The sequence below is a fragment of the Herpailurus yagouaroundi genome, unplaced genomic scaffold (assembly GCF_014898765.1).
Source record: "Herpailurus yagouaroundi ecotype Mexico unplaced genomic scaffold, PumYag 203, whole genome shotgun sequence".
NCBI lineage: Eukaryota > Metazoa > Chordata > Mammalia > Carnivora > Felidae > Herpailurus > Herpailurus yagouaroundi.
The window spans coordinates 29,395,807-29,412,202 of NW_024412434.1; the positions used below are offsets into that span (position 1 = coordinate 29,395,807).

At 41.9% G+C, this 16,396-nt stretch overlaps 1 protein-coding gene across 9 annotated transcripts in view; it reads right to left on the reverse strand.

Annotated features, from left to right (window-relative positions):
* The window catches only part of TASOR2 (transcription activation suppressor family member 2), an 80,220-nt gene that overhangs the window by 25,341 nt on the left and 38,483 nt on the right, over positions 1–16,396 (reverse strand). For 8 of the 9 annotated variants that reach the window (XM_040451530.1, XM_040451528.1, XM_040451529.1 and 5 more), the window contains 4 exons: positions 9,920–9,992; positions 9,758–9,820; positions 3,415–4,131; positions 39–281 (listed from right to left, as the gene is read on the reverse strand). In XM_040451530.1, the coding sequence (XP_040307464.1) occupies positions 39–281; positions 3,415–4,131; positions 9,758–9,820; positions 9,920–9,992 (1,096 nt within the window). The remainder of the gene's footprint in view (positions 1–38; positions 282–3,414; positions 4,132–9,757; positions 9,821–9,919; positions 9,993–16,396) is intronic. The other variant, XM_040451531.1, reaches the window with a different exon arrangement.

Genomic DNA, 16,396 nt, shown 5'->3' on the forward strand with positions numbered 1-16,396 from the left:
ATTGCGGTGTTTAAATTCACAGGAAGAGTATTTCTTACCAGGTTGTGGCTGCTTTTTGAGTCTGGGATTCTGATTGCCTCTTACTATATTTACCCTCTGCTTTTGTGGAGATTTCTTCACGGGTGGCTTAGCCCTTGGAACAGTTTTGACCGGAGAGTTCTCTTGTTTCCTTGCCCTTTTAGTACTCGTTGCCACTGGAACATCTTTAGAAATGGGAGCTTCTTGGTTTTTCCTATCCAATTTGGTTGTCTGTACAAACTGTGCAGTCAGCACTTCAGCACCTTATGTAGAAAACACACCGTGTTTTAAGGGGTAGGGGGCTCAGATACTTATCAGCAATAGCTTTTTCTTTGCTTTGGTTTTCGGAGAGGTAACTTTAGCAATAGGGAAGAAAACACAAACTTCAGGGTATTCTAATAAAGATTTTCTTTTAAACAAAGCAGAAGTCCAAAGCTCTCATATACAATGTAAAAACACGAACTTTCTAGGCGTCAGACGATAGCCCTGCCAGGTGAAGAAGAAAACTGCCAGAGTCCTAACTTTATAAAAACACGGCATGACTTTAAAAGAAAAAAAAAATCTCCATAATCTTTCCTGACTGCTGTGGCAGGTAAGGCTGAAGACGGTGGTTCACAGCACTGGGGAATGGAGAATTTGTGGGAAAGCAACACAGCCACCACGAGGCGAGGTAGGTGAAACCGTAACCAGACTGCAGAGAAGAGACTGGACACACAGAGCCACCGTACAGATTTCACCGGACTGCTCCCAAATATCCACGTCTTAACATCACCGGAAAAATCGTCTTTTCAGAAAAGACAGAGGAAGGTCCACTGAAGAAGCCTTCGCCTGATTTAATCTCCTACAAGTCTCTGACACTTGCTCCTCTCTCTTACAAAATGCTCAGCTTTGCTTCGCACACCGAAGGGAACAGCTACCAGCGGAGGCAAGTAAGGAGAAAACCTGAGGACCACTTGCTAACACAACAGAAAGTGTTTCAACCTTTGAAGAGTTAAACAAAGAAAAAAGTTAATAAATGTTCCCTTTGAAAATGTCCCTTCCCACTGACTTTTCATACTTTCAGTTGTCAAACCAAAAAACTAGTCCCAAAGATACCAATAAAAATATCACGCGTTGTGTTCGCAGATATTTTAAAACTACATTATACAGAAAACACTACAGTTTGGTCCTTGAATGTTGGTTTGAATGGATTTTTTTCCAATAAATGTAAGTACACTACCGTGAGTGTATTCTCTTCCTTATGACTTTAATAACTTTTTTTTAGCTTACATGATTGTAAAAATATAGGGTATGATACATACAATGTACAAAGTACATGTCAATCAATGATTTGTGTTATCAGTAAGGCTTCTGCTCAATGGGAGGCTATCAGTAGTTAAGTCTGGGGAATCAAAAGTTAGAGATTTTCTATTGCAGGGGGTGGGAGGTCAGTGCCCCTGATGCCTACATCGTTCGAAGGTCAACTGTATTTCTAATTGAGAACAGGAAACACGACACTGGTTTAAGAAATCATGATCGCTGTTAGTAAAATGTAGAAAAGAGACCAGTTTCATTTCATTCTCTTGGAGGTTAGAGAAAGGAGTGGCTTTTAAAAAAAACTTTCACATCTCTTGGTGTATGACGTCTCCCTGGGTCTAATGCTGTTCCTCCCTCCTAAACTATTGCAAGTAACAGAGCAACATACGGTTTTGTTTTTCTTTGAAGAATACTTCTCATTCTACTCTAGTTATTTTCTAAAATTTTTAGCACAAAGAAAGGCAAAATATAACTGAAGCAGGAAAACAGTTCAGACTAAATTCAGACAAGAATAAGAGAGGACCAAGACCTGGGGGAGGTTCCGAGGACCTGCACAGGCAGGGAGACCCCGCGCAACCCAGGTCCTGGGAGGGAAACAAACACGAAGCAAGGTGACCCTACAGGGGACTGCCCTGCTTCTCTGCCTCACTCAGTGCCATGTTTCTCAAACCTGTATGCACCACCCACTGGTGGGCTGTAAAATAAATTTAATGGGCTGCAATCAGGATCCTTTCTTAAAGGAAACAGAACAGAAAGAGCCAGACTGCATTACGCAGAGGCAGGGTAAATGTTTTTTGAAATTTGTTTCAGTCATGCATGAATTTGTGCGCACCGGACTGTAATATAAAACATATTTCTTATAGTGGAGGAAAGTAAAAACATTTGAGAAACAGTGAATGTTGAGTTGTAGATAATTTATTTAATACCTTGAAGTAAACTGGTTCATATATAGTAGAAACTCAACACGGCTGGCCTGGAATGTACTTGTGAGGAGCGGTGCAGTCGAATTTCGCTGCTTCCTACTGCCCTACTTCCCATCAGCCTCTGAATGTACATATGAGCACACGCACCCCATCTCCCAAACTATACTAAACCACAAATAACTATCTAGAATCCTGATGATCTGCAGATCCTTGATGTTTTCCTCTTTAAGCACCACAATTTCTAAATTCAAAACACTACAGATGGGCTTAGCAAACGTTTTCTGAGACAGGCTGGCAGGACGTATTTCCAGCTTTGAAGGCCATACGGTCTAAGGCACAGCTGCCCACCTCTGCCGGCACCGTGTGAAGTAGCCAGAGACGACAGGTAAACCCGAGGGGTCCTCAGGTTCCCTAATGGGGCCCAGGGCATATGGTTGCCTACTTCTAAGCAAAATCCACTACATGTAATCTAGGATGACCCCGAGCCAAAATCACGTTGTTTGCTGTACTAGGCTTGGTAAAGTGCATTTGACTATACACTAACTGGCCTGAGACTCCGGTTCGATTTTCGGGGTCAACAAAGCCATTTGTAGAACTGTTCCAATATATGTGTCTCCAGGCCACTGGCCATTGTTTCAACAGGTTTACGTAGGATCCAGGTGACTATTTTTCAAACTCTGATACACACAAAGGAAGGGAAATTCTGGGCCAGACTGTTTCAGGTTTGGAAAATCCAGGCATTTCATTCTCTCTTTCTACATGTTCAGACTCTCAGCTACCACTTTTTGCTGCTACTGGTGAGCCTGATTTTAGAAGATCCTCTTCTTCCACCCTTAACTGTCCGAGGACAGCTCAGAAACTAAATAATCATTGCCCAGAATGGTGTGTGTTTAAGCGACTGAGTGACGGTTGAGCCATTTTACAAATGAAATGTAGTCTTTGGTGGGTGGGCTTTTGAAATGCCTTAGTTTTCCCCATTTCTTGATTTTCACCTGTTATCTAGATCAGTGCTTCTCAAACTTCAGCCCGTAGACAATCACCCACAGGGAAATGCTGGCATCTCTAACACACTTCTGCAACCGCCCAGCTCAGTGCACAACGATCAGACAGGAACAGTGTCAGAGAACCACAGTTACTTTTAACTGCGCAGTTAGTAATCCACAGAAATCGTGCTTACCTCTTTTTCTTTTCTGAGGAAACGGTCCTTTAACTAATTTGAGCGTCGTGGGACAGTCGGAACCCTTGCCCGCACTGGCAGCCCTCTTGGGGAAGGGACGGCACAAGTTCACCCGTTTACTCTGCACGGCGGGCGGCACGCTTGCCTTCCTCTTGGGCTGGACTCTCCGACCTAAGGCTGGGTTTAGCGAGATCACAGCTCCCTGCCTTGCTTTCGACATGTCTTCGGGATTCTTTTCAGTTTCAGTTTCTTTTCTTACTTCTGCCTCTGACTCCAAAAATTCAGGATCTGGAGTCATAACTAAAGAAAATCCAGCATCGCAAATCCCATCTGAGATACAAGGGGACTGAGGACGCTCTGCTAATAAATCTAATGCGGTAGACACTTCCAAAATGTACCCAGTAGGATCTGAAAAATAAGACTTCAACTGAGTGAATGACTGTAAAGGGCACTTTTCTGCTGGAGGAGCCAAGTCAAAGCCACTGGACAGCTGGCTGAAGAACGCAGTCTCTTTAATTCCATCCTGAGAAGCAGCAGTCAATGAGGGACTTTTGTCCACCTTGTACAGTTCTTGGAAACTACGCTTTACTAACGTGTTTGGACAGATTCCCTCTTCAGTAAACGATTTTTTTGCTTCCAGAAGGGCACAATTAAGGGCAGGTAAAACAGGTGTTACCTTTGATGAGATGTCATCTTCAACTTTCAATTCTTTCAGCCCTAAAACATATATACATACATTAAAACCTGAAGTTCTTTTTTTTTTTTTTTTACAAAAACCTGCAGGAAGAAAATGCTTTAGATTATAAAATTATGGGATGGTTAAATATGAAAGTGTTTCAAATAGTAATCTAACTCACAATTAATAGAGGACCTCTGGGTACATTTAATGAGTAGCTCTCTCTCCATATATATGGAAACACACATACACACACACACACACACACACACACACACACACACACACACACCAAAAAAAAAAATCATTCAAATGCAATCACTAGGTTAGAAGAAGGCAGACCTGCCTCCAGCTCCACTCCATCTGACTAGGACCCCAGCGTGTGCTCAAGTGCCATCATGGATTTGCTTTCCACACTTTTTAAAAAAAATGTTTATTTTGAAAGAGAGAGACACATAGCATGAGCACAGGGGGGTGGGGTGGGGGGGGAGAGAGAGAAAGAAAGAGAGAAAGAGAGAAAGAGAGAAAGAGAGAGAGAGAGAGAGAGAGAGAGAGAGAGAGAGAGAGAGAGAAAGAATGAATCCCAAGCAGGCTCTATGCTGTCAGAGCAAGAGCCCAATGTGGGGCTTGATCCCATGAACCATGAGATCATGACCTGAGATGAAATCAAGAGTCGGAAGCTTAACCCACTGAGACACCCAGGCACCCCTGCGTTTACTTTTTAATGCTCATTTCCTGCTTTCAAAATAGGTCTTCTTTTATGTGCATCTTATTTAATTCATTCAAATTCTTTTAAGTTACAATGCAAACCAACTGACCTGCAGAAAGGCCCCCGAATCTCATGGTTAACTACTGGTGTTGATTTCTCCCCCTTCTTAGTCAAATGACATAAACTTTTTAAAAAAATTAAATAACTAAACCAACTACTCTTGTGTTCCACTCCCTCTTTGACTGAAATGCTAATTTTTCAGCAAGTCAACCATCTATAGGAAAACAGTACTAGGGAAAAAAAGGGAAAAGGTCAGGTTACTAAGATGTGGGAAATAAAGTCCTAGAAAAGTTAGAGTTACATCATTAAGAGTAACTCTTAAATAAAACCCCACAGATAATAAAAGCCTCTAGTGCTACTAAACTGAAGTACAAATCATACCACTCTTTTTAAAGAAAAAGTAACTGCAGAATTAAGAAATGCCACGTTAGTCCTAGATGAATACATTTGCCCTTGAGCAAGTATTAGGAAATGGAAAAAGAATAGCAAATATGGATAAATAGGAAAATGTGGGTAGACATTAAAATAAAAATTCCCTTCAAGTGGTTCATCTATGATGAACAAGTAACAAGAAAAAATATTAAAAAGTTGTGATATAGCACTAATAGTTCACAACCATATAGTATTTTTCTAGACAACTTCATTATCTCAAGAATGTAGAAAGGCAGAAACAGAAGGATTTGTAATAAACTATCATAAAATCTACGACGAGGAACTTTTAAAGTCGGCTAAGCAAAGTACCAATTTAAAATAATCAGAGTTCTGAGCTTCCGGATGTGCCTAAGTAGAAAATGTCTCAATGACCCAGTGGAGGATCTGAATGTGGTCACGTATCCTCACTGTTTCCTCACATATGGGCCCTGTGCTGCTCAACTGTGAATGGCACACGCACCAGTGTTTCTCCGTTAAAGCTGAAGTACGTTTAAAAATAAGTCTGGAAAACAGACACACACACACACACACACAAATAAAAATAAGGCTGAAGCCCGAGTTATCACAGAAGAGTGAGGCAGTCTGGGGTAGGGGCTGGAAGGCAGCTCAGGAATCAGCCATTTGACCCTGGGCGAATTCAGGTCTCAGTCCGTCACCTCTGAGCTGTCACCATAAGCAGTAAGGTAAGGGCTGCTGTCAGTCACACAGCATGATGCCTGACAGAGCAAAGGCCTGAAAAGTGCCAACACTTATTGCCATTATGTTCTCATAACCAGTATGTCTTGCTTTGGCCATAGCGATGCCCAACATAGTGCAGTTCTCTGCTTTCAGTGACTGAATACAATTTTTTTTAAAACATTTTGGGGCGCCCGGGTGGTTCAGTCGGTTGAGCGTCCGACTTCGGCTCAGGTCATGATCTCACGGTCCGTGAGTTCAAGCGCCGTGTCGGGCTCTGTGCTGATGGCTCAGAGCCTGGAGACTGCTTTGGATTCTGTGTCTCCCTCTCTCTCTTCCCCTCCCCTGCTTATGCTCTGTCTCTGTCTCAAAAATAAAAAAACATTAAAAAAAAATTAAAAAAAAAGAATAAAACATATTTTTAATTTTTTTTAAAGTTTATTTATTTTGAGAAGGAGGGGTAGGGGGAGGGAGGGAAGGAGAAAGAGAATCCCAAGCAGGCTCCATGCTGTTAGCACAGAGCCTGATTCAGGGCTTAAACTCACAAAATGGGAGATCATGACATGAGCCAAAATCAAGAGTCAGATGCTTAACTGACTGAGCCACCCAGGCACCCCAGTAACTGAATCCAGTTTTTAAAAATCAACTTTAAAAACATGTTTATATTGGTTGTAGTTTTATAAATGCTACATATAATTTTATGTTTAAAGATACACAGTGCGATTATAAGTTATGAGGGAAATATCCTCATATGACAAAAAGAAAGGACTCATTTACTTTCATTATTTGTTCAGCAAATTGCCCAGTGCGGAGCCTGTTGTGGCTTGGTCCCATGACCCTAAGATCGTGACCTAAGTTGAAATCAAGAGTCAGATGCTTAGCTGACTGAGCCACCCAGGTGCCCCTATTTATTTTTAAGTTTTTTGGGTTTTTTTTTGAGAGAATGTGCAAGAGCAAGTGGGGAGAGGTAGACAGAGAATCCCAAGCAGGCTCCATGCTGCCAGCACAGAGCCTGATGTGGGGCTTAAACCCACGAAACCATGAGATCATGACCTGAGCCAAAACCAAGAGTCAGACACTTCACCGACTGGGCCACCCAGGTTCCCCTACTTTTAAGTAACTTCTACCCAACGTGGGGCTCGAACTCACAACCCTGAGATCGAGAGTCACACACTAATCCAACTGAGCCAGCCAGGTCCCACAACATTTGTTACTTTTCAGATGCCTGGCACTAGTAGATGATAGGAATACAATAAAATAAAGAAAAGGCAGGCAATCCCTATCAAAATACCATCAGCATTCTGCACAGAGCTAGAACAAACAATCCTGACATTTGTATGGAACCAGAAAAGACCCCGAATAGCCAAAGCAATCTTGAAAAAGAAAACCAAAGGTAGAGGCATCACAATCCTGGACTTCAAGCGGTATTACAAAGCTGTAATCATTAAGACAATATGGTACTGGCACAAAAACAGACATTCAGATCAATGGAAAAGAATAGAGAGCCCAGAAATGGGCCCATAAACGTATGGCCAACTAATCTTTGACCAAGCAGGAAAGAGTATCCAATGGAATAAAGACAGTCTCTTCAGCAAATGGTGCTGGGAAAACTGGACAGCGACATGCATAAAAATGAATCTGGACCACTTTCTTACACCATACACAAAAATAAACTCAAAATGGATGAAAGACCTAAACGTAAGACAGAAAGCCATTAAAATCCTAGAGGAGAAAGCAGGCAAAAACCTCTTTGACCTCGGCTGCAGCAAATTCTTACTCAACACATCTCTGGAGGCAAGGGAAACAAAAGCAAAAATGAACTACTGGGACCTCATCAAATAAAAAGCTGCACAGCGAAGGAAACAATCAGCAAAACTAAAAGGCAACCGACAGAATGGGAGAAGATATTTGCAAATGACATATCAGATAAAGGGTTAGTATCTAAAACCTAAAAAGAACTTACCAAACTCAACCCCCAAAAAACAAATAATCCAGTGAAGAAATGGGCAAAAGACATGAGTAGACACTTCTCCAAAGCAGACGTCCAGATGGCTAACAGGCACATGAAAAAATGCTCAACATCACTCATCGTCAGGGAAATTAAAATCAAAACCACAATGAGATATCACCTTACACCTGTCAGAATGGTTAACATTAACAACTCAGGCAATGACAGAGGTTGGCAGGGATGTGGAGAAAGAGGATCTCTTTGGCACTGCTGGTGGGAATGCAAACTGGTGCAGCCACTCTGGAGAACAGTATGGAGGTTCCTCAAAAAATTAAAAATAGAACCACTCTACGACGCAGAAACTGCACTATTAGGTATTCATCCAAGGGATACAAGTGTGCTGTTTCAAAGGGGCACAATGTTTATAGAGTACTATCAACAACAGTCTAAGTATGGAAAGAGCCCAAATGTCCATCGATGGATGAATGAATAAAGATGATGTGGTACATACATACAATGGAGTATTACTTGGCAATCAAAAAGAATGAAATCTTGCCATTTACAACTATGTGGAAGGAACTAGAGGGTATTATGCTAAGTGAAATTAGAGAAAGACAAATATCATATGACTTCACTCATATGAGGAATTGAAGATATAAAACAGGTGAACATAAGGGAAGGGAAGCAAAAATAATACGAAAGCAGGGAGGGGGACAAAACAGAAGAGACTCTTAAAATATAGAGAACAAACAGGGTTGCTGGAGGGGGTATGCGAGGGGGGATGGGCTACATGGGTAAGAGGCATTAAGGAATCTACTCCTGAAATCACTGTTGCACTACATGCCAACTAGCTTGGATGTAAATTAAAAAATAAAAAACAGGGGCGCCTGGGTGGCGCAGTCGGTTAAGCGTCCGACTTCAGCCAGGTCACGATCTCGCGGTCCGTGAGTTCGAGCCCCGCGTCGGGCTCTGGGGTGATGGCTCAGAGCCTGGAGCCTGTTTCCGATTCTGTGTCTTCCTCTCTCTCTGCCCCTCCCCTGTTCATGCTCTGTCTCTCTCTGTCCCCAAAATAAATAAACGTTGAAAAAAAAATTTTTTTTTAAATAAATAAATAAATAAATAAAAAATAAAGAAAGGCAGGCATTAAACAATTATGTGAAGAAATACTGAAATGGTACCTCTCCTAAGCCAGAAGTCCTCACTGAGGGGACAGTGGTGACAAGAATCAGTAACGGGCCATTAAGCGGACACCTGACAGACCTGAGTGACAGGCTCAGGCGGGGCTTCTCCTGATTTTATTCCTCCTCTCTCCCACCCAAGAGCCTCTTTAGATTTTGTTTCCTAATCGTCCTCTGAAATTTTAATATTGCAAATACACTGTATGTCTATTTACATACCGTAAATATTAATTTTTTTGCCCCCACAAGCCAACTCTTGGTCCTTATAGGGGTCAACTTCACCTGACAAAGGGGAAGGAAATAAGCAGTCCTCACAGAGACAGCCACGTCTGTGAAGGCCCTGAGTCCTGTTTTCCAGGCAGACGACGGGGACAGTGTCTCCTAGCTAGTGCTGTGTGCTGACACAGGAGTGCGTCTGGGGCATGCTGAATTTGAGGGACACCTGAGACATGTCAGTGAAACTGTCAATAGGCAGGTGACTATGTGCACGTGAAGCTCAGAGGAAAGAAGTGTGCTAAGCGGATAGCGGGGATCACCCGGGGAGCTGGAAGAAGTGTTATTTAAGAGGAGCAAACAGTTACCAGGGTCTAGTGCAGCTGAAGGGTTAACGTGAGGACAGACCAACGCCACACAGACGCTGCGAACGGAAGTCACTGTGCCCTTACCTGCTGGAGGGGACGAATGGAATAAGTGTAACCCATGGAGGCACGCCCGCTCATCTGCAAAATCTACACAGGATGAAAACCGTAAGAAAAGTTAAGGCTGCTGATCTTATAAAACAAAAGTAAACACACTGAAAAGTAGTTTTTTAAAAAAGCTGTCCTTACTTGTTTCTGACATTAAGGCTGATGAGGTAAGTAAAATGAAAAACCCCCGATCTTCTAAGCATTTGACGATCGCCTTAAACGTTTAAAAAAAAAAAAAAGAAAAGAAAGGTGAAAAAAGATTCAGTTCCTTTCTCCTTCTCCCTCTACCACACTCTGCAGTGAATTTTGAGTTCATGAAAAGTATATATTAAAAACAATTCTTGAAACATTAACATTTGTGAGAATCAGGAGAATTTTGTCCCAGGTACTAGAAACCACGAGTTCCTTAGTGCCCAAATAATCTTGGCCCTGTTAGGGCCATATGTAGTAACCAGAACATCGAGGTTAGTTTCAGGACAGTGTTCACCTATTATAAATAATCAATTAGAAAAAACATTTCAGTTTTTCACTGAGATGCTTCACAGTTCATCCTGCTGCCTCGGTAGCCAGGTGTAAACTATTCAGCCACTATGAATTCGAGGTGACTCCGACCTGTGATTAACGTCCTAAGCTCATGTTTACCCCCAAAATATCACATGATTCTGGAACCTGAAAGACCAGAAGATACCATCCAATAAAATAATTCTTTCTACGGCATCCTAAGGGACAGAAAATAAGAGAAAAGAACATAATCCGGTCCTGTGACGAGAGACGCAGATGAAAATAAATCCTTCCTCTCGTTTCTCTTTACCACCATCTTTAGTGGCATCTTGAGCTCGAGGGAGGGAAGAAACCTTGAAATTTCAATGTTGACAGTAACTCTGGGAATTCTGCCGCTAGACAGTGAGGGAAGTTGCCTAAAAGCCACCATTCTGAATCATAAACATAACACCTTTTCTCTTCCATTAGTCACCATTTCAAAAGCTTATATACCTATAACAAAGGTAAAATCCAATGTTCATACAGCAAATTTTTTTTCACTAAACCTAAACAGAAAATACCATTTTATAGAAGTGATAAAACATCCTACTTCAAAGATTGACAGCTCATGAGCCTACAAATATGGTAAACTTATAAACTGATAACACTTCAAATGTGAAAACAAGACTACTAATTATTACAAAAGAAATAAGTTCTGACAGTGAGTTCATCACAGGAACAATCACAGCACACGCTTCCATGACAGCCCTTGTGCATTTGATAGTTTCTGCTTCTGTTGCCTCCAGTCTTGCAAATTCTTTGTATTTGTGCTTCTGGCACACAGTAGGGACTCAAGAAAAGAATTAGGGGATAAATATACCAGTAGTTATATAAACCTACAGCTTTCGTATCTAGTAAGTTGCAAACATGTATAAATCTTGTTTCATTTTCTACTGCTGTAAAAAGCGAAACAACAGCCTTTACATCATTCTGCATTTTAGTTTTGCAACACAGATGAGAAGTAAAACCTCTCCAGCTACTGAAAACCAGAAATTCCTATCTTCCAAGAAACGGGCAAATGAAACAAATATATATCTTATTATTTTCCCCAATTATGTACTGAAAGGGCTGAAGTTCCTTATTTTAACCTTTGTGGGAAGAAATCACAGAATTTTTTCCATATCTACTAGACTCTTCCATTTACATACAGAAAAATACAGCCATACAAGTCCTTAACACCCTTTTATTTTTTTTTAAATGTTTATTTTGAGAGAGAGAGAGAGAGCGCGCGCGCGATCATGTGCATGAGCAGGGGAGGGGCGGAGAGACAGGGAGGGACAGAGATTCCCAAGCAGGCTCCATGATGTCAGCACGTGGGGCTCGATCTCACAAACCGTGAGATCACGACCTGAGTTGAAATCAAGAGCTGGACATTTAACTGACTGAGTAGCCCCCCAACACCCTTTTAAAAAGAGACCCTGGTCTGTACTGTTCTTGAAATTCAGTGTTGTAGGTAGAAGCCCACATATGCTTTATTCAAGGGACACTCATTGCTTGTCCTCTATACGCCAGGCATGGGCACTAAGGCGTCAAAGATACTTAAGATATGATAACTACCCTCAAGGAACTCAATGTCTAGGTGGGGAGACTGACACGTAAAAAATATTCATGACACAATAAGGCAAGAAAAAAAAGCACGGGAGCTAGATGCTAAATGAAATAAGTCAGTCAGAGAAAGACACAGACCATATGATTTCACTCATGTGGAATTTAAGAAACAAAACAAGCAAAGGGAAAGAGAGACAAACCAAGAGACACTCTTAACTACAGAGAACGCGCTGCTGGTTACCCGAGGGGAAGGTGGGGAGACGGGGGGACGAGGTGATGGGGGATGAAGGAGGCGCTTGTGACGAGCACTGGGTGATGTACACAAGTGTTGAATCCCTATATTGTACACCTGCAACCAACATTACGCTGTATGCTAACTGCTGGCATTAAAATAAAAACTTAAGAAGAGAAAAGACACGGACACGGAGGAGGAAGGACCTCAGGTGGCGTGTGGCTCGGGCACCGAGTCTCCGGTACTTCTGACACCACTCACACTCACAAGCAGTTGCTTCGCTAATGCATTCTCTCAAAAGCTCTGTGGCCTCTCTTCCTCTCAATTTCCAAATGTAAAATGGGTCACGCTACTTCGAAACAACACAGCCCCCGCGCCACAGCGGACAGTCTGCGTCCATCCACTCGGCATCCGGTGCCGCAGCCGGTCCTGCCGGGCTCAGGAGCACTGCCGGACCCTGGGCAGGACTGACCCGGACCCAGTTCTGGAAGGCGGGCTCGGGACGGCCTGAGCTAGCCAGGGCACTCCGTGCCCTTTCAGTCTGCGCAGGGTGTGCAGACGACCAACTGGGCTGCGGAAACTGAAGTGAAGGTTAGGAGGAGGCTTCCCTCCCTGGACGCGCAAAGGAAGCAGGGAGCGCCGCGTGGCAGCCTCGGGACAAAACTACTGTGCAGGGGAGGGCGAGGTGAAACAGAGAGTCCTGGGCAAACGGTACTTGAACCCGCCCCTCGGCTGGAACTGAAGAGTAAGCCTGTTAAACCCTTTTACTGCGTAAGCCAGTTTGGGTTTCTGTTACAGGTAACTCAAAGTATCTTAACTGGCTGGCCCTAAGACCCCCTACCTTCACAGCTCCTATACGTGTCCTATTTTAACTTCTCGATCCCTTGCTATCTACTACGGGGATAGTCCAGCAGGCCGCTAACGGGCTCAGGGTTTGCTCACTGTCTTACCTTTAACACCAGCGCCTTTGGGATGTTTAGGACTTACTATACTAACACAGTCAGCATCCTCCTTCCTCACACTGAGGAACCCTGGTTAACAAAAAGGGAGAGAAGTCTTTTTTTTTTTTTTTTTTTTTTAATTCTCAAGTCACTTAACATACAGTGTAGTCTTGGCTTCAGGAATAGAATCCAGTGATTCATCACTTCCACAGGACACCCAGTGCTCATCCCAACAAGGGCCCTCCTGAATGCCAGTCACCAATGGGCACCCCCACAACCCATCAACCCTCAGTTTGTTTTCTGTATTTGAGTCTCTTATGGTTTGCCTCCCCCTCTGTTTTCATCTTATTTCTCCTATCCTTCCCCTATGACCATCTGTTAAGTTTCTCAAGTTCCACATATGAGTGAAATCATGTGGTATCTGTCTCTCTGGTTGACTTATTTTGCTTAGCATAATACCCTCCAGTTCCACCCATGTTGTAAATGGCAAGATTTCATTCTTTTTCATCACTACTATTCCATCATATACATATATACCACATCTTCGTAACCCATTCATCAATGGATGGACATCTGGGCTCTTTCCATAATTTGACCATTGTTGACAGCACTGCTTTAAACATCAGGGGGCATGTGACCCTTCGAATCATCACTTGTACCCTTTGGATAAGTTCCTAGGAGTGCAACTGCAGAGTCATAGGGTAATTTCATATTTAGTTTTTTGAGGAACCTCCATACTTTCTTCCAGAGTGGCTGCACCAGTTTGCATTCCCACCAGCAGTGCAAGAGGGTGCCCCTTTCTCCACATCCTCGCCAACATCAGAGTTTCCAGAGTTGTTAATTTTAGCCATTCTGACTGATAAGGTGGTATCTCAGTGTGGTTTTGATTTGTGTTTCCCTGATAATGAGTGATGTTGAGCATCTTTTCACGTGTCAGTTTGCCATCTGGAGGTATTCTTTGGAAAAGTGGCTTTTCATGTCTTCTGCCCATTTCTTCACTGGATTACTGGTTTTTCGGATGTTGAGTTTGATAAGTTCTTTTTTTTTTCTAATGTATGATAAGTTCTTTATAGATTTTGGATACTAACCCTTTATCTGATATGTCATTTGCAAATATCTTCTCCCATTCTATCAGTTGCCTTTTAGTTTTGCTGTTTCCTTTGCTGTGTGGAAGCTTCTTTTTTTTATCTTGATGAAATCCCAATAATTCATTTTTGCTTTTACTTCCCTTGCCTTCGGAGACATGTCAAGTAAGAAGTTGCCATGGCCAAGTTCAAAGCGGTTGTTGCCCGTTTTCTCCTTAGGATTTTGATGGTTTCTTGTCTTATATTTAGGTCTTTCATCCATTTTGAATTTATTTTTGTGTACAGTGTAACAAAGTGGTCCAGTTTCATTCTTCTGCATGTTGCTGTTCAGTTCTCCCAGCACCATTTGCTAAAGAGACATGTTTCCATTGGATACTCTTTCCTGCTTTGTTGAACATTAGCTGCCCATATGTTTGTGGGTCCATTTCTGGGTTCTCTATTCTATTCCATTGATCTATATATCTGTTTTTGTGCCAATACCATACTGTCTTGATTACGGCTTTGTAATACAGCTTGAAGTCAGGACTGTGATGCTTCCAGCTTTGGCTTTTTTTCCCCCCAATATTACTTTGGCTATTCATGGTCTCTGTGGTTCCATACAAATTAGAGGTTTGTTTGTTCTGTTCTGTGAAGAATGCTGGTGCTATTTTGATTGGGATTGCATTTAATGTGTAGACTGCTTTGGGTAGTATCGACATTTTAACAATATTTGTTCTTCCATCCATGAGCATGGAATGTTTTTCCATTTCTTTGTGTCATCTTCAATTTCCTTCAAAAGCTTCCTAAAGTTTTCAGTGTATAGATCTTTTACCTCTTTGGTTAGGTTTATTCCGAGGTATTTTATGGTTTTTGATGCAACTATAGATGGGATCAATTCCCTGATATCTTTGTTGCCTCATTATTGGTATACAGAAATGTGACTGATTTCTGTACATTGATTTTATATCCTGTGACTTTGTTGAATTCCTGTATCAGCTCTAGCAGTTTTTTGGTGGAATCTTTTGGGTTCTCCATGTAGAGTATAATGTCATCTGCAAAGAGTGAAAGTTTGACTTCTTCTTTGCCAATTTGGATGTATTTTATTTCATTTTGTTGTCTGATTGCTGAGGCTAGGACTTCCAACACTGTTAAACAACAGTGGTGGGAGTGGACATCCCTGTTGTGTTCCTGATCTCAGGAGGAAAGCTCTCTCTCATTTTTTCCCCATTGAGGATGATATTAGCTGTGGGCCTTTCATATACGGCCTTTATGATGTTCAGGTATGTTCCTTCTATCCCAACTTTTCTTGAGAAAAACTCTTGAGAGTTTTTATTAAGAAAGGATGCTGTATTTTGTCAAATGCTTTTTCTGCATCTCGTGACAGCAGCATATGGTTTTTTTCCTTTCTTCTATTAATGTGATGTATCACGTTAATTGATTGATTTGTGAATAATGAGCCAGCCCTGCAGCCCAGGAATAAATCCCATTTGATCATGGTGAATAATTCTTTTAATATACTGTTGAATTCAATTTGCTAGTATCTTGTTGAGAATTTCTGCATCCATGTTCATTAATGATATTGGCCTGTAATTCTCCTCTTTAGTGGGGTCTTTGTCTGGTTTGGGAATCAAGGTAATGCTGACTTCATAGAATGAGTCTGGAAGCTTTCCTTCCATTTCTATTTTTTGGAATTGTTTCAGAAGAATAGGAATTAACTCTGCTTTAAATGTCTGGTAGAATTCCCCTGGGATGCTATCTGGCCTAGGACTCTTACTTGTTGGGAGATTTTTGATAACTGATTCAATTTCTTTGCCAGTTATAGATCTGTTCAAATTTTCTATTTCTTCCTGTTTGAGTTTTGGTAGTGTGGGAGTGTCTAGGTATTTGTCCGTTTCTTCCAGATTGTCCAGTTTGTTGGCATATAGTTTTTCACAGTACTCTCTAATAAGTGTTCATATTTCTGTGGTGTTTGTTGGTTGTGATCTCTGAAACAGAGAGAAGCCTTTAGGGCGCCTGGGTGGCTCAGTTGGTTAAGCGTCCGACTTCGGCTCAGGTCATGATCTCGTGGTTTGTAAGTTCGAGCCCCATGTAGGGCTCTGTGGTGACAGCTGAAAGCCTGGAGCCTGCTTCGGATTTTGTGTCTCCCCCTCTCTCTACCTCTCCCATGCTCATGTTCTGTCTCTCTCTGTCTTTCAACAATAAATAAATGTTTACAAAAATTTTTTTAATAAAATAAAATAAAATGGAGAGAAGTCTTCAGATTGTTATATGCTTCTCATTAGTGTCTTACTTT